A 26,217-nucleotide genomic window follows, 5' to 3' on the forward strand; every position below is an offset into this window, starting at 1 on the left:
TTAATGTATGTTTAGGCTGGAATAATGGTTTTAATTGAACTCTTTATATTTTCTAGTGAGAACAGAGTTTCTGTTTTCTGAAACATAAACTAAAATTATGAGATTTAGGTAAAGGTTCAAAAATATGACTTTTATAAACATGTCATTGGAGCCTTCTTAAATGTGTTTATTAACAATTCAAACTACATTCAATTGTTTTGATAAATGTGAGATGTTGGTTGTTTCCTGTGTAGACACAGACAGCGTAGGCATTATTCCTGGTTATGTTTTTACCTAAAGGGTTCACTTAAGTCATTGTAAAGACCTTCAGGAAAGACCACGCTAGTTGCCTTGTGTTTGGGCCTTGACCTGTCTTTTGACACTGAAAGGGTATTATTCTGTCTCTATCTCATTTATGTAGAGATGAAGAATAGGATGGAAAAAACCTCAAACAGCTCTCAAAAGATTCGAAATTTATGATTTATCTGTTTTGAAAATTATGTCCATAGTTGTGGCTAAATTTTTCATGAAAATGCCTTCTTTGATTTAAAACAGTTTTTAATGAACTGGAGAGAAAACATTCTGTTCTGGCCATTAGGAAATTGTTTACTGAATTTAATTTTAGGGAACTAAACTCAAATCTTACATGTTTGAAAAGTCAGTCATTTCCAAAAGTTTAATGATTTACTCACCAATAGGATCAAGTTTTCTAGTAATATTAATTTGACTGATATATTGCTTAATAACTTTATGTGCACATTTGTTTTTTTTTAACTCTAGCTTTTTGGAAATGTAAGATTGCATCAGAAAAATGACATTTACTTATTATTTTCTTAGTTACAGAAACTTAGGTGTCAGAAGAAAAGTTGCTTAGTGTAAAAGAATAGAGAAAAATAGCAACAAATATAAGAAAAATATTTTTTAAAAAGAATATATGAAGGTTGACTTAGAATCAAATACTGAATCAGGAGGGGGGGGAGTTCTTTACATTAGATTACCATTGATCTAAATAGATAGGATTACGAAGTACTTGAAAAAGTAACCTCTTCCTATATTGGTTTTCCAATTAAAATTCATGGAAATGTAATGAATAAGAATCAATGTAGTTCATAATATGATTTGAGAGATCATAATTAATATAAACAAAAGTTAGTGCAAGATATCATGGATTAATTTTTACATTGACTTTAAAACTTAACTGAGAAAGATGTACATGTTTTAAACCAGAAAATCCGAGTTAACAGATTCTGCCTCTGTGCTGGAAAATTTCAAATTCCTTGAAAATGCAGCTGCAGATTTCAGTGATGAAGATGAAGATGATGACATTGATGGAAGAGAAAAAAGCATCATTGATACTTCAACAGTGAGTTGGATAACTCAAATATAAATATTTTTAGGGACTATTACATAATACGTACTTTGAAAATAATCCATGTCCTTCAACCTAAACCCTTAACTTTTTTCCCCATGATTTTGGGGAAATTTAATATAAAAGAGTTTTTAGTATTGATTTCAAAATCAAGAATATTTTCAGTATAGCAGCTTTCTGTGAAGGGCCTCACTCTGTTAATTTATTCAACATATCAGCCTTTCCATAGAGTTGGTAAATATGGTAAATGCGTATGTTAAAACAATGCAGTATTATCGGTTGCTATAAGACAATAGAACTGACAGACCCGTTATGGTGCCTGATGGTGACTGGCATCAACTCTAATTGATGCAGCTTTTGTTTTTCTTATCAAGGTTGCTTTTGTAGATAAGTTTTGCAGACTTTCAGAACTCTTCCATTAAGAGTTCTTCATACTTATTTAGGGTTATTCTATAGTTTTGTTTAGTTCTTTATTATAAGTTTATTGACTTTCCCATGGTAGTTTCTTGGAATAACATGTCTCTAAATTGCTTCTTCTTTCTTTTCTTCTCTTCTCCATTCTGTCCCCTTCGTCCCTCTCCTTTTTTCCCCCTCTCCTCTCTTCTTTGTCCCTACATTTTCCCTCTTCTCCTCCCTTCTCTCTCTTATTCCTTTTTCCTTTTCTTTATTTTTGAGTAAAAGATGAGGGCATGCCTTGCTTTGTCTAGGAAAATGTTAACATTTCCTCTTTCACTTTTACTTCAGAAGAGGGAGGAGGGAAGTAAGGTAACATAAAGCAGGCTGGACTGAAAGCCAGAAAGCCTTGAATTGAAGTCCCGGTTCTGTTACTAATTATCTGTGCTTATTAATCCTTTAGGCTTAGTATTTTAGTTTATAAAATGGGGATTATAATACATACCCACCTTATTCCCAGAGGAGTTTGTGAGGAATAAATGAGACACTATATATGAAAATAATACGTGTAATTATAAAGTGCTTTCTAAGGATAACTTCTTGGTTCTTCTTTATGCCCTCTGCTTCCATCAGAGACTTTCAAATTATTACTTCCAGATTATTGTTTCCCTGGACCACTATTCACTTGTTTTTTGCTGATAACTGCCCTGCCATGGATATTATATGAACTTCAAGTGGTTACTCCCATTTTTTAATTATCCAAACAAGTAGTAATAGCATGTGTTTAATTTAGTAGAGTAAAAGAAAATGCCTAAAGTTGCATGATACCTTTTCTTTGTCCTGATCGTTGGGAAATTTTGTGCTGCCTTTTTTTGTGATACTGCACTGAAATATTATTTTCCTGTCAAAATACTCTATTATAGCTCAATGGTTAATAACTCATTGTGATCATTTAAGTTTTGTTAATCATTTTATCAGTTTAAACATTTTAAAAAGTCTATAAACTGATCGTTGTAACTGTTAAGTATAGTCTCACTAGAAATTCCATCCACAAGCTTGTTTCTTTTTAAGTAATGAAATATACAAATATCCTGTCTTCCAATTAGTATAGGTCATAGCAATTTTGTGACCAAGCAATGAAAGCACAGCTAATGTAAACATACTTAACCCCATTGAAACATTGGACTCAAAAATTCTTGTAGTTTTTTCAGGAAAAAAAAAATTTCTAAGCAAATAATTGGTTTCTTTGTAATAGTTTTGCTAATTTTTATGTTATAGTACATTAATTTTCACAGTTGCAATCTAATAGCTACATGCCAAAAGGTCTTTAAAAATCTAACTCTATGTAGCAATGAGTAAACATGACTTAGAAGATTCATTGCATTGCTATATATCGAGAGAGAATTAGCTGAAAATTACCCTATTAAAATGTTTAGTAGAACAGTGTTTTTTTAATGTTATTCTGTTTCTTTTATCAAAATAGTTTTCTAGATTCAACTAAGAAAATACAGAACCCTGAGGCTCTTACTAGTTGTCGGTTGTGTTTAGGCTATGATACAGCGCAGTGTCCTCAACAGCCACACATGCTCCTTCTCTCTTGCTCTTTGCCCTTTGCTGGAGCTTGATTGTTCTTTGAGTTACGTTGTGGATCATTTTTCTGCTCTCCGTGTCCATCTCTTGTCTCATGATCAACCTCTTCAGCATAATTTTGTTTCCACCATTATGAGCATTCTCATCATCTTGTCATTTGTTAAATGTAAAAATGATCTTTGAATTATATGTGCATATAAAGAGTGATCAGTTTTGAACTATATGAAGGATAAACTTCAGCAGCAACATTTGGTCTACACATTCAGACTCTTCAGGAGGAAAATGTAATGAGAGTAAGAATGATTAACTGTTGTTTTAGTCACAGTATGAAGAATCCCATCCCCATTTATGTTGTGCCTCTTCCAGTGGTTTTCAAAGTGAAAGCCCATCTCTTTTTCTCATCTTTTTAGCACTATGCAACCCGTAACTTTTTGTTTGTCTTAATTTCGTAAGTTGATTCGTAATCTCATTGAAGGTAAGAGTGGAGTAGAACCTTAGATATAAGGGAGGAAAATAATATGTGCTTATTACAACAAACCCTACCCATTCCCATTTACTAATCCTACTCTCCATTGGTAACCATAGTTCACTGTGCCTAACCATTACACACATCGAAGTTTTTGTGTATTTATTTAAATGGGATTCTTGATAGACAGCGATCTGCAATTTGCCCTTTATCTTCTTTCTTTATAAGGTCGTGTAGAGGAGATGAGGTCTACAAGCAGGATTTTTCCCCAAAGAATTAGTTTTGTGATTTACTACCATATTTTGTAGTAATAACTGATGTTGAAAATACATTCAGACTTTGAATTTAAGGTTCCAGATACTTCGTCTGTGTTTTCCCCGCCCTTTTAGTCAGGCATTGAGAACGAGGATTCTCTGTCTACAGGATGTTGGTGATCCCTTCTCATTCTATCTGGTGTGTCTCATCAGGGTCACGGAAATTCAGGGATCAATCCTCTAGCATAAAAGAAGGTGGATTGCCATTGCATTTGTATGTGGAAGTATGAAGACCAGTGCCTTCTGTTGGTTTAGCTCTTCAGAGACACTTTTCTATCTTAGTCTGGTTGCCCAGGGAAAAAATAGAATAGATTATTAGCATATGATTGGTGAACACTTACAAGAGAATACACCTTCAGCATGGTTTTTCTGTTCACAGTCTGTTAAACTGATTTTACCTTTTCTGTTTAATAGATTTGCTAGATGGTAGATTGGGAAATGCTGTAAACATAAAAGTATTTCTTGATTTTAGGGAAATATTCTAAATAGTTAAACCAATCATTCTAGCATCATTAAAGAATCCTTGATTTCTCCTATTCACTTTTTATATATACCAGGACAGTTAAGGAAAATTAGGTTTCATCTACTTCTATCGATAGTGGCTTCCTGGAGTGCTGCTGCATTGAGAAGGATTTCTGAAGCTGTATCTGGTCTTAAATGAAAAGTGCTGTGATTGATAAGTAATAGCAGTCATGAGCATGAGAACAGGGCCATACAAGGCAGCTAATTGTTATCTCTTGGAATGTATTTCTAGACTCTCCAGGCTGTCCCATTGATCTGTGTGTATTGAACCATTATAATTCTAACCCCTCAAAGTCCAGTGATAAAGTTTGACCAGATCATGCTATTTCTATTTTGCATGAAATGGAGAAGCTGAGAGGTCTGGAGAAGTTGAGATACTGAGTCCGTTTTATCAAAAGAAGCTGCAAACCAGGTGTCCTAATTTCTCTATGCTCTTGATGGTGGAGGTGACCAAAGTGGAGATGATTCATAGAGTATTGGCATATAAATCTCAAAAATGATCTCTATATGCATTAGCCTAAGTTTTAATATTCCAACTGGATTTGTAATTCCAGAGATATTCCTAAATATATAAAAAAGAGACATAACTGCCCTTATCATATTTGCTGTTAAATCACGTCGCACTCTGAAACATCAGTATTTTAGTAAAAATTTGAATATGTAGAAAGTTACTGGAGAAAATTGATGCAAAGTTGGGACAGTACAAATAATAATGGGAACCTTCTTTCCCCCGCCACAAACAGAATACCTTCTAAGTCTTGAGGTATGTGTTACTGAGTCTGTAGTTTTGGTGATTATAAGTTTTGTAAGGGGATGATGTAGTAGAATTAAAATTATCATGGTTATATTCTGAAAAACTCTTGCAATGTTTTATGAAGTGCTTTCTTTGGTTAGATTAGAATGTCTGCACACTGCACAAATTGCATCCAAGAAATGTAAGATTTGGTTGTGGTTCTTATAATACAGTATGTTAGGGATGTTTTTCACCTATTTGTAATTTAAATACATCTCTTACATTCCAGTGTTTTCAATATCTGATTCCACTAATTTATTTAAAAGAAATCAGCCATCATCGGACAAAGTTTAAATTACTACTTTTAAATATATAATGTATATCTTTTTAAAGGACATCTGTGTTTTCCACTGGATTGAATAGTTATTACAGTTATTTAACACAAATAAACACTTTCTGAAGAAAACAATAATTGGGTTTTCTCATTCAATGGTAAAAGGATACCATCTTCTTTATTTAAATTAATTCCGTAATGTATTTTAATTTAGCATATTTTTTCATTAGATTGTTAGGAAAAAAGCATTGCCTGATAGCAGTGAAGATCGAGATACAAAAGAAGCTCTAAAGGAGTTTGATTTCTTGGTTACATCAGAGGAAGGAGACAATGAATCTAGAAGTGCAGGCGATGGAACAGACTGGGGTAAGGAAGAATACTGGGTTCAACCAGAGATACTATGTAAATAAAAGCAACTAATAATTTATCAGGAGGGCAACATTTTGAAGAACACTTTACATATCTTGCAATGTTGAAATGTTGAACATCCTATGAACTTTTTTTAACTACTGTCACTTTTTGTCCAGGGTGTGTGTGTGTGTGTGTGTGTGTGTGTGTGTGTAAAGAACAACTGGTTACCTCTAATTGTTTTAAATATAAGCAGTACAGTATGAAAATAATTTGAATTAATGTACAGAATGTTTCTCTGTTTTCTCTTTTTAGAGAATCCAGGATGTCTTTAGCTTACAATCTATGTACTTTAAAAGCAGATAAGGTTAGAGAATCAGAACCTATTCTAATTTTTTCTTGGTGCTTACCTTTAGGAATTCTGATGGCGCTAATACCACTTATTTTCCTTCTTTGTGGCGAATATTTGAAGAACTATTTAGGGTAATTACTTGAAGTCATTGAAGAATATAATGGCTATTTAGTGACTGACATTTTTTTTTCCAACAGAACAAAGTTTTGGAAACCAGAGGAAGTTAAAGTGAAATGAGTCTCTCTTCTGTCTTTCTCCCTGATGAGCTTGTGTATCAAGTTATTCAGATATTTTAGGCAACAATTCTACCAAAATTGCTAGATCTACTGTACTACACTGAGGTCTTTCTTTGAGCAGTCAGTCATCTGCATAAATAATAATTGGCCCTTTTCATTGCCAATGTTATTGCAAGGGTAATTGGGATTCATTTTTCTCCAAAGACAGCTGCATTGTTCCTTGTTTAACTTCCTTTGTTTTAAGGTGTGAGGCATAGCCCTGAGTATTAGATGATACATGTGTGTACATTTTCACCTAATCTGCTAGGAAGTTACCAGGGAAAACATGAGTGACTGTTCCTACATTTAAGCTGTCTCACTCTTCAGTAGTGTGGTGGATATTTCTGTTTATGAGTATGAGTGAATGGACTCTTTCAGTTAATTAGAGGTTTCTTTATCAGGAGTTTGTCCTTATGTGTTTTAGGATTTTATAATTCTAATTCAAAGCATTTCACTTTAAAGCAGTTAGCAAAACTGGATTGCAAATGCTGTGTACGTAGTTGAATGAACATTTAAACCATGTTAAGTTCTTCCTTTATCCTTCCCCTACCCCACTAAAAAAGTGATTACACTTAGGTTAAGAATTTCCTTAGTTTCTGGCAAGTAAATATCTTCTATGATCTTCCATTGCTATTGTTATTATGGGTCTAGTTAAGATTATGATAAGGCTACTTTTTTTTTTAAAAGCTGAAGGTATTTTAGGATCCAAAAGCCACCCAGTTTAATTAAGACCTGACTAATGAAAATTAACATTCTTGATTGTTAGAATGTTAACAATTAAACTGGAAAAGAGACTCTTTCTACTATTGATAGATTATAGTTAGGTTGATAAAAATTTTTTTTTTTTTTAATTGTGTTTAGTATATTCAGAAGCCAAATAAATAGTTTTCTAAAACTGTGGATTAAAACCTGTTAAAAATAGATTACTGGTTATTCTGGTTCATTCTGGTTTATTCCAGTCATTCAACAAATATTGATCAAGTGCTGTCTATGTGGCAGATCTCCTAGGTGACAATCCCTCCTCCTGTTGTCCCTACAGTCTGCTAGTAATGGGATGCAGGCAGCAGGCAATTAACATGATAAATGATACGGTACTTCAGAAGGTGATAAATGAAATGGAAAATAGAAAAAGTATAATAGAGTAAAGGAAATAGAAAGTGCTGGAGTCAAGGTTGGGTGGAGGGACAGGTTACGATTTCAAATAGGATGGTCATGGTAAGCCCCATTGAGAGGCTAACATTTGAGGAAAAGACTTGAAGTTGATGAGGGAGTTAGTCATATGGTATCTGGGGGAGGAGTGTTGAAGAAGAAGAAATCCAGAGCAAATGCCCTAAGATAGCAGCAGTCCTGGTATGTTTGAGGAATTCAAGGAAGCTAGAGTGGGTGGAGCAGTCATTCTAATGTAGTAACCTAAATCATGTAGGGTAATGTAGACAGACCACTGGTGAGATGGGGAACCATGGGAGGGATTTGAATGGAAGGGTGACATGATATGACTTTTTTTTTAAAGAATTGCTCTGGCTGCTATTTTGAGAACCCAGAGCAACCAGTGTTGATAATAGACTTAGTGGGGAGAGGGGACAACTATTGCAGTAATTCTAGCAAGAGATAGGGTGGTTAGAGAAATAATGGGTAACCTGAGTAGTAGTCAGATTCTGGATGTATTTTCAAGGTAAAGAAAACATTTCCTGAAATATTTGACGTTGGGTGTGAAAGAAAGGGAGGTCTTTGGTCTGAGCAAATGGAACTATGGAATTGCTATCAAATAAGATGGGGAACCCTGTGGGTGGAACAGATTGGATGGGAGAGATTGGGAGTTTGGTTTTGCATGTCTGGTTTGGGATATTATTTTGACTTCCTAATGGAAATATAGAGTGAGCAGTTGGATATATGAGTCTTGAGTTCAGGCAAGAGTTCTGAGCTAACACGTAACATTTTATGGTATATAAATTATTTTACGAGCATAGTAAGTATAAAATATACAACATTCTTTAAGTATTCTTCTCAAATAGTGAAAATTAATGATTGAATTTCTTTTCTACTACAAGATCGGTTTCCTGTCTAAAGAATTTATAAACTAGCAAAGAATTTAGAAACTAAATTGTTTTAAATTTTGGATGCAGGTTGATTGACAGTTAACAAGTGCTCTTTATAAATCTTGTAAAATAAAAATGATTATTTGTTGATAAATACATGCCAAAAATATAAAAATTTTGAAATGAAAAGATCATTGAAGACTATATAATCTCTTAATAATAATCTTCTCTTGCTACATAAATTAATAAAAAAAATTTTTGTGATTCATTTTGTGATTCAATCCTAATCAAATTCAAATAATTGGATGAAAATGAGGGGTGTCAATTATAGCGTTTTGGCGCTTAATTTACTAAAAGTCACTCAAATCTTTCAGGTTCTTTTTTTCTATGTCTTTAGAAAGAGAAATTTAATAGTATTACCCAGGAAATTGAATTGTTCACTGTCTCTTATATACTACCTTTTGTGTGACATATATCTAATGAATAAGCAGTAACTTTTTTAAATTAGTGATACGAAGGAGGAAATAAATGGTTGTTATGTCATTCATTGACGTAACAGTGAATTGACTTAGAGTGTTCAATATTTTATTTAAAAAGGCTGTTTCATTTGTTTCACTCTGTTTAGAAAAGGAAGACCAGTGTCTCATGCCCGAAGCTTGGAATGTGGACCAGGGAGTAATTACCAAACTCAAGGAACAATACAAAAAGGAGAGAAAGGGGAAAAAGGGGGTGAAGAGTAAGTGGAAAACATTGTATCTATAAGTCATAAATCTTGCCTCTTCCATATCCCCCAATTTTTTTTCAATGTTTTCCTAAAACTACTTACTCTTTTTCTTTTCTACTCCTGACCTCTTTCCTTTTCACCTGCTCTCAGGGGTTGAAATTAAATGGTTTGCTATTTAATTATGAACTTAAAAAAAAAGCATAACTGTGCATATGATTATGGAATTATAGTATGTCCCAATAATAAATCCAGAGCCTCATGAGAGTATGGAACTCGGTATTCCAACATAGTGATAATTTGATTTTTTAAAAATATATGTGCTTAATTACAGTAATGAGTTTTCACTGTTGACAACTGTAGACAATTTTAAATCTCATCTAGTATGACCCTCTCTCATTCCACCAAAATTATTGCTTATAATTTCATAAATTGGAGACAGAAAGAAAGTTAATTTCTACCCCTGAATATTCTATATGTTCATAATACAGTTCATTTGCTCTCTCCACTATATGCTATACAGGGCACAGAGTCAAATACACAACTTCTAAAATTATTTTCTAATTAAAACTTTTGACCAATTTCATTTATAATATTACCAATTAGCTTTTTTCTTTTCGATAAAATGTGTTACATAAAAAAAACAGAACTAAAATGAAATTTCTAGCCCTGTGAATCATATAAGAGTATATACAATTCATTATGCAAATTATTAATAAAGTTTAGCAGTAGATCTAGTGAAGCATGTAAAATAGAAATACAAAAGCTTTCAAACATCCCTGAAAACCTTCTTACACACCTTTCTAGGAGGGCAAGGCTAAGCCATCTCCTTGTGTTTCTACTCTCTTTGACTATGTGAACATGGATCTCCCTTTTATGGCCATAGGAATTTCTTCCTTTGGGGTATTAAAGTGGTGTAAAGTGAGAATAAAATCCAATTTAGGGAAACGTGTTTAAGAGTTGCAAAAGACTCGAAGGATATACTTTTTCTTTTTTTATTTATTTTATAGTGGTCCTAAGCCTTATCAAAGACCAGTCATTCCTGCTGGGATAGTCTTTTACAACCTGGTAGTTACTGAGAAACATATAAATCTTTATTTAAAACATCTTAGAATTTACAAGTATTTAGGTTGAATGGATAAAATCAGTGACCATTATTGATGATGTCATTTGATGCCGTCTCATTATAAATTAAATCAATGTAAATATTAAAGCATCAGAATATTTTGTACATTTTATCCAAATATACTGATAAAACATTTAATCTGCGCAAACAGTAGTGAGGCATGATTTGTTACGGCTTTTCAGAACCGTGACAAAACCAGTTATACTGAAGTTTTGAGGAAATATCATACAAGAGGAAACAAGGAGAACATTTGAATTTTCAGATTGACTTAAAGTTGATAAATTTAAATCATTATCCTACAATAATAGATGTCTTGAAATGTAAAAGATCTTTAGGTTGGAAAGGGATCCAGGACTTATGTGGAATCCATCTACTATTACATTGATTATTCAGTTCTTGTCAAACATCAAGGCATCGCTGTAGTTGAAATTTAGCACTTAAGGTCTAAAACTGCACCATTTGACTGGAGTGGTATTCCTACTAAGAGAAGCTATTAGACTTCCTGAATCTGAGGATTATGATCAGTATTCAGGTATAAAGCATGTAGCTTTTTAGTGTGTCAAAGAAAAATTACAGGGGGAGAAATTTTAATGTCTTTACTGAAGATAGAGGGACTATATAGACTGAGGAGGTTCAGCACATTTTGTTTTCATTGACAGTTCATCTTATCTTGATTAATGGTAATCTGGGAACAAGTGAAGATGATAAAAACAAAACAACTGAAAGACGATAGAAAGAGAACTGAAGCAAAGCTTTGAATTGAAAAAATGAAGCATTAATTTATAAGCCACCATAAATATTTTATTAATTAAACTGTTTACTCATTGGAAAAGTTGAGTCCTTTTAATATGGTCTAGTAGAAATATTTCCAGTCAAATTGTGTACTCCAGTCATACTGTCTTGAAATATATTTCTAGGTATTAGTTAAAATTGCTTAAAAATAGTTGTATTCTTTGCTGGTATAGGAAAAAAACCATAACAGACTATGGGTAAGATTTTCCCATTCTTAATTAAACTTGTAACAGGAAAAACTACCGAAGATCTGTTTCAGCCTCTATCCTATATAAAACAGTCAAAACAGGGATGTGAGAGAATGAAGAATCAAGTTTCAGGTAAGTAATCAGGGCATGAGACTTCACCTCGGGTACCATAGCTTCAGGTTGTAAGGCAATGAATAAAAATTTAAATGAACAAACAAAAAGGAACATTATTGTTTAATTTGGTACATGGTAGTTTCACACTCTGTGGTATCTGTCTACATTTAGAGTAATATGCAAGGATTATAGGATAATATTTTTAATGGTCAAAATTGTACATGAACATTATTTCTCATGCAAATGGTGATATATTCTAGTAGCTTAATTTTTAAAATATATGTAAAATAGTCTTTTCAAGAAATAATAAACCTTTAAAGTAATTTGAAAACTTGGAAAATAATTACTTTTTAATATAGTACGATAGCTTTAAAGGTGAATGTTGGCAGATGTGAATAAAGTTTATGGTACCATTTTGATGCAGTTCGTTAATTCTATTTCCTCTTTTTTGTTCTCTTCCTCCTTTTTTGGGGGCTAGGACCCAATAGGTCAAAACTACAAGATATGCTTGCTAATTTGAGAGATGTTGATGAACTTCCCTCATTGCAACCATCTGTGGGTTCACCTTCCAGACCCAGCAGTTCCAGGCTTCCTGAACACGAAATAAATAGGGCAGATGAAGGCAAGTACTTAAAAATTCTCCAGCACAAGAAACTCTTGGATATACATATCTAAATTCAGTTACTAAAAAGGTCTCTCTAAGAAGAATTATATTCTACAAATGTTTGCTCTATGTATTATTCCCCAAATGTAGGCTTTCTTACATTCAGTGGGGTTTGATTCCAACTTCAATCTTTAAGACTGAAAAAGGGTGCATAAACTAAACAACCAACTCTACATTCTAGTTTAGAATATGTGTGCAGTTTCAGAGAAAGCTATAGTCTGTGTGTGCTACATACATTTTTATTTTAATCATTCAGAAGGCAGCACCACACATAAGAAGCATGACAGTCTGAAGTTCCAAGGAATCTTAGCTCTCAGATGCCCATTATGCTGCCCCTTGTTGCTCTCTCTTCAGCCCTTAAGTCTGCTGGCTCAGCAAGTGGTGTGTGTTTGCAGGTTTTACTTGGCCGTTTCTAGAGCATTAGTTACAATATCCCAAACAATGTGTATGATCACATCCAACGAGTCTTAGTCTTTTTTTTTTTGAAGAGTCGTTTGTATTTCACACCTGAATAAAATTATCTGAAAATGTTAGAAATGAAAACAAAACAAAACAAAAAACCTGGTTGAGGACCTAGTGTTATAGTCTTGCATGAATCATTTGGTAGAAATTTTGGTGTGAAAACTGCTTTTCTAATTTAAACAATTCCCTCAACATTAGTAAATGTTTGGAATTATTTGAAACCCCCCAGCAGATATATGGTTTGTTTGGGTAAAATCCATTTTTATTATTGCTGTTTTATTATGGTGGTTTAATTTATGCTTTACTTCATTCTGATATAGATTTTAAGTAGAGTTTCTGCTACTGCTATTTTTAAAAGCACATAACTATTTTTTCATTTCTTCAACAAATATTATGAATGAATCAAAAATTATAGGAATAAATCTAAAGCTGAAAAACACCTTGTAAATCTACTTTTCTGCATATGCTAATTAATACAGTCAGCTTGTTTCTCTTAAGAAAAAATTAATTTATTTCTTTAACAGCCAAAGTTTAAACTACTGAATTCATCTAGTAAACTCACAAATGTTTGTCATCAGTAAAGTAACCACCTCTAGAAAATTACTGAAAGACCACCTCTGACAGTTTGTCAGAATAATTTACGTTTACAAAAGGTGACATTTTATTATTGACCAAATTAAGTAAAATCTCTTTTAATTTGGCATTTTGCTTTTTAACTGGTTCTTCTATGATGGTGGCTGAAGGGATTAGATTGGAGTGTCCAGTGTTGTGAAGTAAGGATATTTAAATTGATCACAAAGTAAATCTGACATCGTAAAGTACAATTGGTAGCTAAAGAAAGTGTTCAAATGGACACTTTAAAAAAATTTCTTTGAGCCCTCCCCCATGGAGTAGCACGTGGTGGAGGCTTAGATGCATTCAAGATTTGGCTCCACGAATAACCCACCTCCATGGCCCAGGAAGGAATTGTTGCTAGAGGTGTAATGGACATTAATACTGCTTACAAGAGGCGCTAGACCACCCTCGTCCGTGATGGCCTAACCACGTGGAATTCGTGCAGCTGCCCAAGGCCTTAGGTGCCCAGCCCATCTTTGTGTACATACATCCAACTGCAGTGAACCTACATACCTCAAGTTGGTGGAGGCCCTCTGTGCTGAACACCTAATCCGCCTAATTAAGGTGGACGACAACAAGAAACTAGGAAATGGGTCAGCTTCTGTAAAATCCACAGAGAGGGAAAGCCCCGCGAAGTGGTTGGTTAAAGACTATGGCAAAGAGGTTCAGGCCAAGAATTCCATCGAGGAATACTTCAGCTGCAGGAAATGAACAAGTAAACTTGGCTTTGTTTTCTTAATTTCTTTGAAACAAACATTCTTAAATGAAATATAAAACACCTACAGAAAACTGCTGAAGTCACGGGTGTAGCTCAGTGATTTCTCACAAAGTGAACCAACCATGTCAGCACTGCCTGGGCCAAGAAGCACAACTTGTCCAGGGCCCAGGAGCCATGCCTTCTAATCCCCACTCCACCTCCCTCTTCAGAGGTAATCCTCGCTTCTAGCACCACGCACTCATTTGGCCTCAGATAGGTACATTTTACAGTTGTAACCATTTTTATTTGAAATTTCCTGTGTTCCTCCAGGTTATAGAATTAACAATTTTGTTCAAATGAGACCAGATATGTTTATAATTATGTTTAATATGTTTGATACATGTTTAATAGTTGATCAAAATAATTGGGTAATTAGCATGAAATATCAAATGAGGAAAACCTACTTTCATTGAGTCACATTATGTTTCTGTGTAGTGAGAAAGGACAATGGACATTAGATTTGTTTCATGTTTTACTTTTCTAATTAGATGATAACCTTTAGCTATGGTTAAGATATGGAAAAAGCAGTTCTTCAGGATTTTCTGCTCACTGAATTTTATTATGTTTAAAAGCATTTTAAAATTATCTAATGTAGACATGCCTTTATGAGACTAATTGTTGGCTCTCGAGAGGTTTTTTTATGTTTCTTTTGTCTTCTTTCAGTGGAAGCACTGACATTTCCTCCTTCTTCTGGGAAGTCATTCATCATGGGAGCAGATGAAGCCCTTGAAAATGAACTGGGACTTGGAGAATTGGCAGGCCTTACAGTGGCCAATGAAGCCGATTCGCTAACTTATGATGTGAGTGGTAGTTTCATTTTTGTTGTTTTTACTCATTGTTTTTAAATACAAAGTTAATTTTATAGGAAAAGATGGCAATAAAGAAGCAAAAGTTCACAAGTATAGAATTTGGTTCATTTTTTTAATCACAAACTTTGAAAATGTGAATATATTATAAAGATAAACAATAATATTTTTCACATCATATAGAGATTAAAACTATGGGGTTTACCTAAATCTGTAAGTCAACATAGCTTGTTTATTGGTTTTAGGTAAAGAATTCCCTTTTCCATTACCAAGTTTGGATTTTGTTTTACGTTTTAGGGCATCAGTGACTAATTGAAATTCATACCTGCTGAGGGCATTGTTTATCTTGCTTCTTCAGTACATCATAGGTATCCTGCTGAGAAGTGATTTTAGCTGTTGTTAGGCAAGGATATGTACAGGATACTTTACAGGTAGTAAGGCTGACCCATCAGTGATTTGGACTCAAAATCTTTATGCATCCTTCATGCATCCCAAACACAGTTGTTTTATAAATGCGTTTATAATTGTTTGTCATAATCAATTGTCAGAAAATTAGCTGCATATTTCACAAAGTATTTACAACCTATCTTATCTCTTCATTTAAAATCCTCTCAGTTTGCTTCTTGCTACTTCATTATCTTCGTTGGAGGATTCATTATAGTTCCTGCCACATGGGGGATGTAGTGTGGATGCCTAAGCAGACCAAGGATATGATAAGAAAGTACTCCGAGGAGAAACCCTCACCACTCATTCCATTTTCTGCAAATCCAAAACTCAGTCTCTGTGCTAAGTCATTTAGTAAGTGTTTTGGGTTCTGCCTCCAAAAACAGCTGAAATCCATATGCTTTTTACCTCCCATCCTAGTCAATTTTTTTTCTTTACCTGGAACTACTATAATAAGCTAATCAAAAGGGGCTCCTTGTACTCTATTCTCCACTTCTGTGAAACAGATTTTTTAAAAACCATTTCTATTTTCACTGTTTTTGTATCCTTATATTTACATCTGTCTTTTAAAAACACCATTTAGTTGACTTGTTTTTTTCATCGAACCTTTGACAAACTTTTAAATTGGAGCATTTAGTCCATTTCTTTTTAAAGTAATTATGATATCTTTGGATTTAAGCATGTCATCTATTTATTTCACCTATTCTATGTTCCTTTTTTCTCTTAGTTTTGCCTTTATTTGGATTGATTTTTTTTATAAAGAGACTTTTTTTTTAAACATACATTCATTTATTTTATTTTTTATAATTTTTTGGGGGGGAGAACATTGGGGAACAGTGTGTTTCTCCAGGACCCATCAGCTCCAAATCGTTGTCCTTCAATCTAGTTGTAGAGGGCGCAGCTCACTGGCCCATGTGGGAATTGAACTGGCAACCCTGTTGTTCAGAGCTTGTGCTCTAACCAAGTGAGCCATCCGGCCACCCCTGATTATTTTCTTTATTATTCGCCCCTTTCCCCCATTATTTGGAGTTTATACACTTCATTACTCTTTTAATTGTTACCCTAGAGGTTACCACACACATCCTTTTAACCCTGTTTGAAAAGCTCCCACCCTACGTATGTGTCATTCTTGTGACATATTTTATTTCTCTATACATTTATCTGTAGTCTTACATGAAGACTTGCCTTGGGGAAGATCTGTTTCCAGGCTTATTCATGTGGTTGTTGAAAGGCCTTGGTTCCTTGCTGGTTATTGGCTAGAGACTGTTTCCTCACCACATAGGCCTTTCTGTGGCTTCCTCCAGTGTGAATGCCCTTGAAAAGAGCGGGGGCGAAAACATCCAAGATGGAAGGCTTTATAACCTAATTGTGGAAGTAATTTGTTCCCACTTTGTTAATGCTATTCGTCACACAGAGCAATCCTGTAATGTGGAAGAGGACTACACAAGGTGTAAATACGAGGAGGTGGGGCTGATTGGGGACATTCTTAGTGGCTGCCTACCACAGTAAGACATTCAGTAGGAATCTGATTGTTCTTACATATGAAAACCTTTCAGCTCTTTAACAAGACAGATAGGAGTCAACTCATTTGTTCCTCCCACCTTCCTTCTCCCCCTCCCCGAGGATAACTAGCTCTAATTCTTACAGTAGTTTCTTGCATAGTATGTTTTGTCATCTCTTATTGCCACAATTGTGACATGTCCTATCCAAATTTTTCTGCAGGTTTTTAAACTTCTGGGTTCTAAATTATAGTATATATTGAGTGTAGCCTCTGAAGCCAGACTGCTTGGGTTTGAATCCAGACTCCTCCACTTACTAGAGGGCAAGTCACTTAACTTCTCTTTTCCTTACATGTCTAGTCTAAAGTGGGATAATGTTAATTCCTACTTCATAGAGTTGTGAGGATTAAGTGAGTTAATGCATGTTAAGTCTTTTGGGTAATATTCAAAATAATAATGCTCAAAATAGCGTTTATTGTTAGTATTGTGTTGGTTTTTGTCATTGTAATTATGGTAATATTTCTCCAGTGTGTTTCTAATACTTGTTTCACTGTTATTTACTTAAATCTAGCATGATTATTAGCCTTGGAGTGTGAAGAGTTCATACATGGTGCTAGTGTAAAGTCAAACACCAACCTCTTTAGCTTTCCTATGACTTGGAATGAAAAAAATAGTCCTTTTTTTCCTTTCAGTTGTTGAGATGGTGTTTCTATGGAAGAAGGCAACATAACCATGAGTGTATCTTACCAATGGAATATTTTTTTGTAACATCTGATTGTCTCTTCTAATTTTAACATTTTATGTTTCTGGTCTGTAAACTTTGTTGAAAATATTTAGTAGCTCTTGTTAGAAAATATTGGAAATCTCAAAAGTATGATGATATTCTATGATATTAACATATTTAAAGATAACTTAGTTTTTCAGCTCTTACCCTAAAATTAGTTTCTATACTATAATTTAGGTTGAAATTACTTCTCTTTTTTTAAATCATCCCAGTGAAGATGTTTTATGTTATTAAATTATTTGATACTTTTTTTAATATTGAATTGTGTTACCTGTTTCTTATAGCATTCATATTTCTTCAGAGAAAACCACTGTTGACATATTGCTAAATTTGCCTATTGATTTGGTTATTTACATTTAAAAATTGTTGTTTTGAAAGTTGCAAAAATGGGATGGTTTATTGACAAATCAGCAAAAATTATGTTGAAATATTATTTTTTTCCTCTGTCGTAACTAAATGTATAGTCATCCTTTTTTTGTTTCTTTAATAGATAGCAAACAATAAAGATGCATTGCGGAAGACATGGAACCCTAAGTTTACATTAAGAAGTCACTTTGATGGCATTCGAGCCCTTGCTTTCCACCCCATTGAGCCTGTTTTGATAACAGCATCAGAGGACCACACATTAAAAATGTGGAATTTGCAGAAAACAGCCCCAGCCAAAAAGTGAGATATTTTAACTATTTGAGTATTTTAATTAACAGATTTTCAATAGAAAAATACTCACTTTATTATTTATTATTCCCCAAATATCTCTTTTAGTTCTTCTTCACCATATCACATAATTTAGACTGTTTTTCTATTCATACTGACAATCGAATGTTAGGTTGGAAAACTAACACTTAGGGAAAAATGGTATTATCTGATGGTTTTCCAGGATTTGTGAATCCTGATTACAATCCTTATACAGTGTTTTAACTGTGTCATATTTAGGAAGGCTTTTCCTTTGTACTGAAATTTTCTACTGTTGTTGGAAACAGGTCTAGACATGTTTAATCATCAACCCCCCACCCCATCCTGCCCCATTGTTTACAAGGTTTGAAGTTGTGGAGTAGAAGGGAGGGAAGGCTGATTGGGAGGGGTGCAGGGCTTCTCTTTGATCTGGTCTTTTGACCTTGACCCTTGAGGTACTTTTCCATACCCACCAAGATGTCTAGACTAAAAGGCAGTGTTGTGGCCGTCATTTAACTGCTAGTCTTGCCTTGCCCCTTGGTCCCTCTCTAAGCATGGGCAGACATGAGTTGGTATAAACCCTTTATATATAAACCCAGGACTCACCAAGCTAGTCCTGACCCCACTTGTTTGGGTCTTTATTGAAGCTCCTCTCCTTTCTTCCTTGGGTCACATGGTCTAGAACCCAGTGTCTGCCAGCAAGGGCCCGTCTATAGTGTCAGGCATTTCTGTTTTTAGAAGAGTAGAAATGAACACCAAATGGATATTACAGAAGTTTTATTACTGATAGAGAAAGGCTATCTACTGCCCAGTTTAAAAGAGATCAGTGTCATTCCTGCTCTGAGTCATACATAGACTAGGTAAAATACTTGATTTATCAGTCTTTATCAGTTAGCTGGACCAGATCTTGCTAAAACCAAGTGAATCCTCATTTGGATCAAGTATCTTCAGAGAAAAATTATTTCTTGGTTATAAACTGTGCCTTTTGTCTTTCTTGTTCTTTGGTCACAGTGGGTATCACGTTAGACTAAAGAATATCAATGTGTTATGATATATTCTTGACTAAAATTTAGAAAAATATTGAAACAAGTTTCTTGCTGGTGATAATACTTGCACATGTAAATAATAGTGGCCTTGAACTTAAAACTTTGGAAATAACTTGAAGAGAGAGATCATATGCTTATAAAAAATTGCAATACAATGTAGAAAATGGTAAATACTTGACTTTAAATCCAGTTTCCATTAACAGTCATGGCCAGTTTAGGCACTGTAGAGTACTCATGTACTCAGTATTCTGTAATGAATGACCTGGTAACTTGGACAGTTTCTTCTAGTATCAAGGACACACATAGTAGCCCTCATAGAACCACAAGGACATTGAAGTACCATTTATTGAAATTCTATGTGCATGGTTCTGTACTAGGCTATTTTACTTGTAGAATCTCATTTAATTCTGTGAGTATTTGGTGTTATCCCTATTTTTTTGTTTTATTTTAAACATAGAAGAATCTGAAGTTCCAAAAGATTGAATAATTTGCCTAAAGTTTGTCAGTTAATGACAGAACTGGACATTGAATCCATAATTTATGATGTAACTCAGCCATACTGTTTACTACTGAAACTTAAGAGTGCTAAAAGTCCTCTCCCTCTCTGATTTAGGAGTACATCTCTTGATGTGGAGCCTATCTATACATTCAGGGCTCATAAGTAAGTATGTGCTTTTTCTTTTTTAAAATATCAACATCACTGTAAATCAGCCTGATTAGAATATTTTCTTTTCTTTTACTTATGTATTCATGTTACTTATTTTTATATTTTGTATTTAGTAGCTTTTTTAAAAAATAATTTTTAAAAAAACTGGCAGATAATATAATGTTAAAAACAAGTTTATTACTACCAAACAGGAATCCTTGCTGACATTAGATTTTGTTTGCATGATGTTTGAATGACATATATATATCTCTTTTCAAAGAAAGTTGAAGAAATTAGATTTAAATATTAGAAATCCTGACCTTTCTTCCCGTAAGGATAACTTAGATAAAAATATCCAAGAATTTTTTTTTTTTATTGTGATCACATATTATTTGCTTTTCTTGTTTCCATTTAAGCTTAAGGAATATACATATACATATTCACTTGATTTAGCAGAAGGATTAGCATACTTTTTGTATAAAGGGTCAGATAGTACTGTGTTTCCCCAAAAATAAGACCGGAACATATATTAATTTTTGCTCCAAAAGAAACATACATATTCACTTGATTTAGCAGAGGGATTAGCATACTTTTTGTATAAAGGGTCAGATAGTACTGTGTTTCCCCGAAAATAAGACCGGATCTTATATTAATTTTTGCTCCAAAAGAAACATTAGGGCTTATGTTCAGGAGATGTCATCCTGAAAATCATGCTAGGACTTATTTTCTGGTTAGGTCTTATTTTTGGAGAAACATGGTAAACATTTTTAGTTTTTTTAGGCCACATATTTTCTGTTGTATATTCTTGTTTTCAGTTTAGTTTAGCTTTGTTTTTCAACCCTTTAAAAAAATATAAAAACCATTCTTAGCTTAAGGACTGTTCAAAAACAGATGGCTAGCTGGATTTGGCCTACATGCCATAGTTTTTGGTTTGGCCGAAGAAGAAAAATGAACAATGCTTTGATAGTATTTTTATTCATTGTACAAAGCTGAAAAATAGAAGCCATTTGAATACTTAAGTATTGTTATTTTTAGTAAGTCCTATTATCAGATAATTTTTGAGACCAGAAATTGATTTGAATCTCCAGAGGTCCAGTGCTCTGCGTGGTGATGAGCAGCAGTGGCGAGCAGTGTTACAGTGGTGGTGCTGACGGGCTCATCCAGGGCTGGAACACCACCAACCCCAACATCGATCCCTATGACTCCTATGGTATGTGCATCCCCAAGGTCTGCAACCATAAAGTGGTTTCTTTTCACACAGTTTACATAGCATGCATACGGAGAAAATGAGATAGTTTAGAAAATAAATGGGTAAAAGGGAATCATGTCTTTATTTTGTTAAAAAGCACTCCTGTATTTAGGAACCAATTTGATATATGATGCTAAAAGAAAAAAGAAAAAAAAGTATTTATTCTTCCTAAAAAAAACTGTTTCCACCACCCAAAGTCTTATTAATTGGAGATACTGACTTTCTGGACACTGTTTTCTTTATCTTAGGCATCTGAACAGTACTTGGTACATTATTACTAATCTGCAGTCATAACTTATCACTAACCTTAATAAACAACTTTGAGGGAAAGCGCATGTTGGCATCATCTTCTTGATCAATTATTGGAGGGCAAAGAGGCTAATTACTTTTCAAGTCCATGGCACCAAAATATTTAAAAGTGATTAAAAATTAAGAGGTGCCCTTTAATCTTGGGAATACTACCATGAAATACAGATCCTTATTATAATGTATCACTAGCTATTACTGTAAATTTTCTAGTAAAAACTGGTTTAGGAATTGACTATATTGGTTTCCTCTTAAATTCTCAAATGGTACGAAGTGTCATATTTGTCATGAAACCATATTTTATTTTATCACTTTAGTTTAATTTTACCACCAAATCTAAGTAAAGATAAGAAATTTAATATCCAAACTTTTCCCAACATTTCTTTAATAAGCATTTAACATATGTTTTGTGAAAGGTGAACTTCCTCTTCCACCCAGTTCTCTCACAGATTTATCTGTTTCATGCTTTTCCATATTTCCGTTATCTGTGTACAGAGGATCGAACAGTTGTCCTCATCCTGTCCCAAGCCAACTCTTCCCTTTTTGCTCTTGACCTCATTCTCTCCTTTCCTTTGAGAGTGCACTCTCCCCCCGCCCCTTGCTTCCATCTTAAGTCTTACCCTCTTTGTTGTCTTTCCATCCCCTCAGCGTTTAAGTAAATTCAGCTATCCCCCTTCCTGAGCAAGGGGAAGCCTTTTCTGGCTCCATTTCCCTCTCTGGTTTCTGTTTAGTCTCTCTTTCCTTCATCATCTTTGTCTCTTTGATGGTATTGTCTAGAAAACACTAGTTACCAATTCCATGTCCTTTTCCTGTGCACCATCCCCGTGCTTTCTGTCTTCTGGTTATACCACTTAAATATAACAAGATTTTCAGTGACTACCTAATTGGCTCCAAGGGGTATTTTACAATCTTTATTTTACTAGATATATTGGCTATCTGAAACTGTGGACCACTCCATCCTTTTTGAAATTTGTCCACTATTGATTTTTTTAACATGTAACACTGACAGTTTCTGTTCTCTATTCTTAAACTCCTTTTATTTTTCTCATCTTAAATATTGACATCAAGGCCCAGATTCCAATCCATTCTTTACATTGTCCACATATCCTTTGGTAGATTGAAGCCACTTCTGTAGTTTTATATGTGGTTGACTCACAAATCTCTTCTTTAAGTCTCAGACTGCTTACAGAACATTTCAAAGTGGCTGTTTCCTAGTCCATAAATCCCCACAGTGTTATGTTTCCTCTCCCCTGTATTCTTTGTTTGTTGGTGGTGCTACTAGACTTAGTCAAATTAGAAACATAAGAATTCTCCTTGATTCCTTGTTCTGTTTTACTGTCTATACCTTATTAATTACCTAGTCTTTTTGATATCACCCTCTAAATATTTTTTGAATTTATTCCTTCTGCTTTGTCTCTTTTACCACTGCCCTCACTTGGGTCTTCATCATCACTCTCTCAGTCTACTGAAACAGTCCCCTTGCTTTCTTCTTGATTTTATCCTGCCTGTTTTCACTACAGTCCGAGTTACCTTATTAAATACTTACTTCACCGTTCTGCCCCTGGGGAACCCTTCAGTGGTTCCCTATTGCTTGGCAGATAATTTCCAAGTACCTTAATATGTCTTAGGAATCCCACCATAAAACAGTCACTCTCATCTCATTTACTTCTTGCCTCAAACTTCATACTTCTGTGATACTGAATTGCTTATAAATTTCCTCACATATTATGCTGTTTTTCCTTCTGGGATTTTGTAGGTGCTGCCTCCTTTGCCAGGAATGCCTTCCCTCTGTTCTTTGCCCAATATCTCTGCACTCTACGTGTCATTCTCTTCAAGAAGCTTTCACTCATCCCAGTTTCTCTCCATGTAATGGGTGTTTGTCACTATTATTATACTTATCACATTGTCTTTGGAGGACAAGGATGGCAGTGTGTCTTAATCATCTGTGTGGTCCCAGCATCTAGCATAGTGCCTAACACGCAGTGTGTCTTCAGTAATACTTTATGGGATGGCTGAGATACAGGACAGATCACCACCAGTGACATTTTCAACTTAACATCTGTGAGCCATCTTGAAAGTACCACTTCATAGAATCATTGTGAGGATTAATAATTAAAGTTTCCAATTTGACTTTTATCAGAAACAGTGTTAAGTGATCCTCTCCCTGCCTCTGTCCTCCCTCCCCCATGTGCACATCATTCATATGTAAGTTACTGCTCTTTGAGAATTTGGAGATTCTGGAGGCCTCAGTTCATGTCCATTATGTCAGAGGCCTGTTGCTCCCAGGATTAACTGCCATTCATAGTATAGTTGGGTAAGTGGCCTAAAGGAGTCTATCCAAAGTGCTGAAGGAGGTCAGAGGAGGGAAGGATCTCTGTTTACTTCCTCAGGGAATAATTTATAAATTTAAAATTCTCCATTTGTTTTTAATTATTTCCAAGCCTGTTTTTAATTATTGCAGCATTTCAGAAGAGTGATAGACACTAGGAAGCATGTTTTATACTGTTACCGGGTGCTTTTTTCCCCTCTGTAATCTAAGTATCTTTATAATTGGTTTTTCTTCTCCTGATTTTGCATTCTTGCTGTTCGGTATAGATCCTTCTGTTTTAAGAGGCCCTCTGCTAGGCCACACCGATGCAGTCTGGGGTTTGGCTTACAGTGCAGCACATCAGCGTTTGTTGTCCTGTTCAGCAGATGGCACTCTCCGTTTGTGGAATACAACTGAGGTTGCTCCAGCCCTAAGTGTATTTAATGATAATCAAGGTACCGTACTTTTTAAAATTATTTTGCTGACTCTTTCATAAAATTCTAAATTATCTAAATTATGTCTTATTATAAAAACAAACATACAAATAAATGGTTCCAAAAATTCTTACTGTTCAAATTTAATTTGAAGGGTTTTGAAGTAGTGACAATATATTTATTTGAATTTCCAACATATGTGTAATTTAAAAAGCATAGTAGTTGATAAAAGAGCACATCTTAAAATTTTTTTTATTGATATGAGTTATATGTAGTACAAAACAGATATTAAGGATACATTTTAATGAGTTTGATAAATGCATAACTCTTCATCAAGATACAGAACGTTTTCCTCACCTCCCCAAAGTTCCTGCATGCTTCCCAGTCAGTCTGCTCTCCCCATTCCCAACCAGTTGTGATTTCTGTCATCATAGATTAGTTTTGTCTCTTCTAAAACTTCATATAAATGAAATCATACAATGTGGACTCTCTGTAGCTGGCTTTTTACTCTCACTATAATTTTTTTGTGATTCATCCATTTTGTAGTTAAGTATCAATAATTTATTTTTATTGTTTAATAGTATTTCATTCAACCACAATGTGTTTATTCATTTACCTGTTAATGGACATTTGGATTGTTTCCAGTTTTTCACTATTATGAACAAAGCTGCTATGAACATTCATGTTTTTATTATATGTGGGTAAAGACCTAAAAGTAGAATTGTGTGTTTAACCTTATATGAAACTGCCAAACTTTTTTTCAGCGTGGTTGTGCCATGTTACACCACTGACAGCAATGTATGAGAGTTCTAGTTTGCTCTACATCCTTATTTACTAACATTTGGTGTTGTCAGTGTGTTTCATTTTGCCCAGTCTAAAGGGTGTGTAGCAGTATTTCATTGTGGTTTAATTTGCATTTCCTTGGTGGCTAATTATTTTGAGCATATTTATGTCTCTATTAGTTATTAATATATCTTCTGTAATATACTCATTTTTGAACTGTTAGCTTGCTTTAGTTAAATTTTTGAACCAAATGAAAAAAATCAGATTATATTTATATACACATGTCATTTTATTTTTTTATGTTTATAAATAAGCTCCAAGTTTTAGCCAAGCTTTACCCTATTCTAGGATGATAAAAATACCGTCTTTATTCCTGAGCTCTCATAACTTGTGTCTAGGTTTTGATGAGTTGCCTGCATCTGATATTTGCATGACTCTACCAATAACAGTTTGAATTTTACTTTTTAAATTCCATATTTTTTTTTTTTTTTTTTTTTTTTTTTTTTTTAAAGATTTTATTGGGGAAGGGGAACAGGACTTTATTGGGGAACAATGGTCAAATTGTTTTCCTTTCAATCTTAGTTGTGGGGGGTTCTGTTCAGCTTCAAGTTGTTGTTCTTTCAGTCTTAGTTGTGGAGGGCGCAGCTCAGCTCCAGGTCCAGTTGCCGTTGCTAGTTGCAGGGGGCACAGCCCACCATCCCTTGCGGGAGTCGAACCGGCAACCATGTGGTTGAGAGGACAGGCTCCAACCAACTGAGCCATCCGGGAGCTCAGCGGCAGCTCAGCTCAAGGTGCCGTGTTCAATTTTAGTTGCAGGGGGCGCTGCCCACCATCCCTTGCGGGAGTCGAGGAATTGAACTGGCAACCTTGTGGTTGAGAGCCCGCGCTCCAACCAACTGAGCCATCCGGGAGGCAGCTCAGCTCAAGGTGCCGTGTTCAATCTTAGTTGCAGGGGGCAGAGCCCACCATCCCTTGCGGGACTCGAGGAATTGAACTGGCAACCTTGTGGTTGAGAGCCCACTGGCCCATGTGGGAATCGAACCGGCAGCCTTCGGAGTTAGGAGCACGGAGCTCTAACCGCCTGAGCCAC

At 34.6% G+C, this 26,217-nt stretch overlaps 1 protein-coding gene and 1 pseudogene across 3 annotated transcripts in view; both read left to right on the top strand.

The window, feature by feature from the left end:
* Window positions 1-26,217, top strand: part of STRN (striatin) — an 81,261-nt gene that overhangs the window by 47,182 nt on the left and 7,862 nt on the right. The window contains exons 6-15 of one of the 3 annotated variants that reach the window (XM_019741959.3): window positions 1,207-1,342; window positions 5,931-6,066; window positions 9,337-9,447; window positions 11,584-11,670; window positions 12,131-12,274; window positions 14,814-14,950; window positions 18,174-18,349; window positions 20,015-20,062; window positions 21,136-21,257; window positions 24,198-24,365. In XM_019741959.3, the coding sequence (XP_019597518.1) occupies window positions 1,207-1,342; window positions 5,931-6,066; window positions 9,337-9,447; window positions 11,584-11,670; window positions 12,131-12,274; window positions 14,814-14,950; window positions 18,174-18,349; window positions 20,015-20,062; window positions 21,136-21,257; window positions 24,198-24,365 (1,265 nt within the window). The remainder of the gene's footprint in view (window positions 1-1,206; window positions 1,343-5,930; window positions 6,067-9,336; window positions 9,448-11,583; window positions 11,671-12,130; window positions 12,275-14,813; window positions 14,951-18,173; window positions 18,350-20,014; window positions 20,063-21,135; window positions 21,258-24,197; window positions 24,366-26,217) is intronic. The other 2 variants (XM_019741966.3, XM_088796217.1) reach the window with 2 other exon arrangements.
* LOC109452774 (small ribosomal subunit protein eS12 pseudogene) lies at window positions 13,584-14,240 on the top strand (annotated as a pseudogene).

The sequence above is a fragment of the Rhinolophus sinicus genome, chromosome 2 (assembly GCF_057876585.1).
Source record: "Rhinolophus sinicus isolate RSI-liver-muscle chromosome 2, RSI-T2T, whole genome shotgun sequence".
Classification (NCBI taxonomy): Eukaryota; Metazoa; Chordata; class Mammalia; order Chiroptera; family Rhinolophidae; genus Rhinolophus; species Rhinolophus sinicus.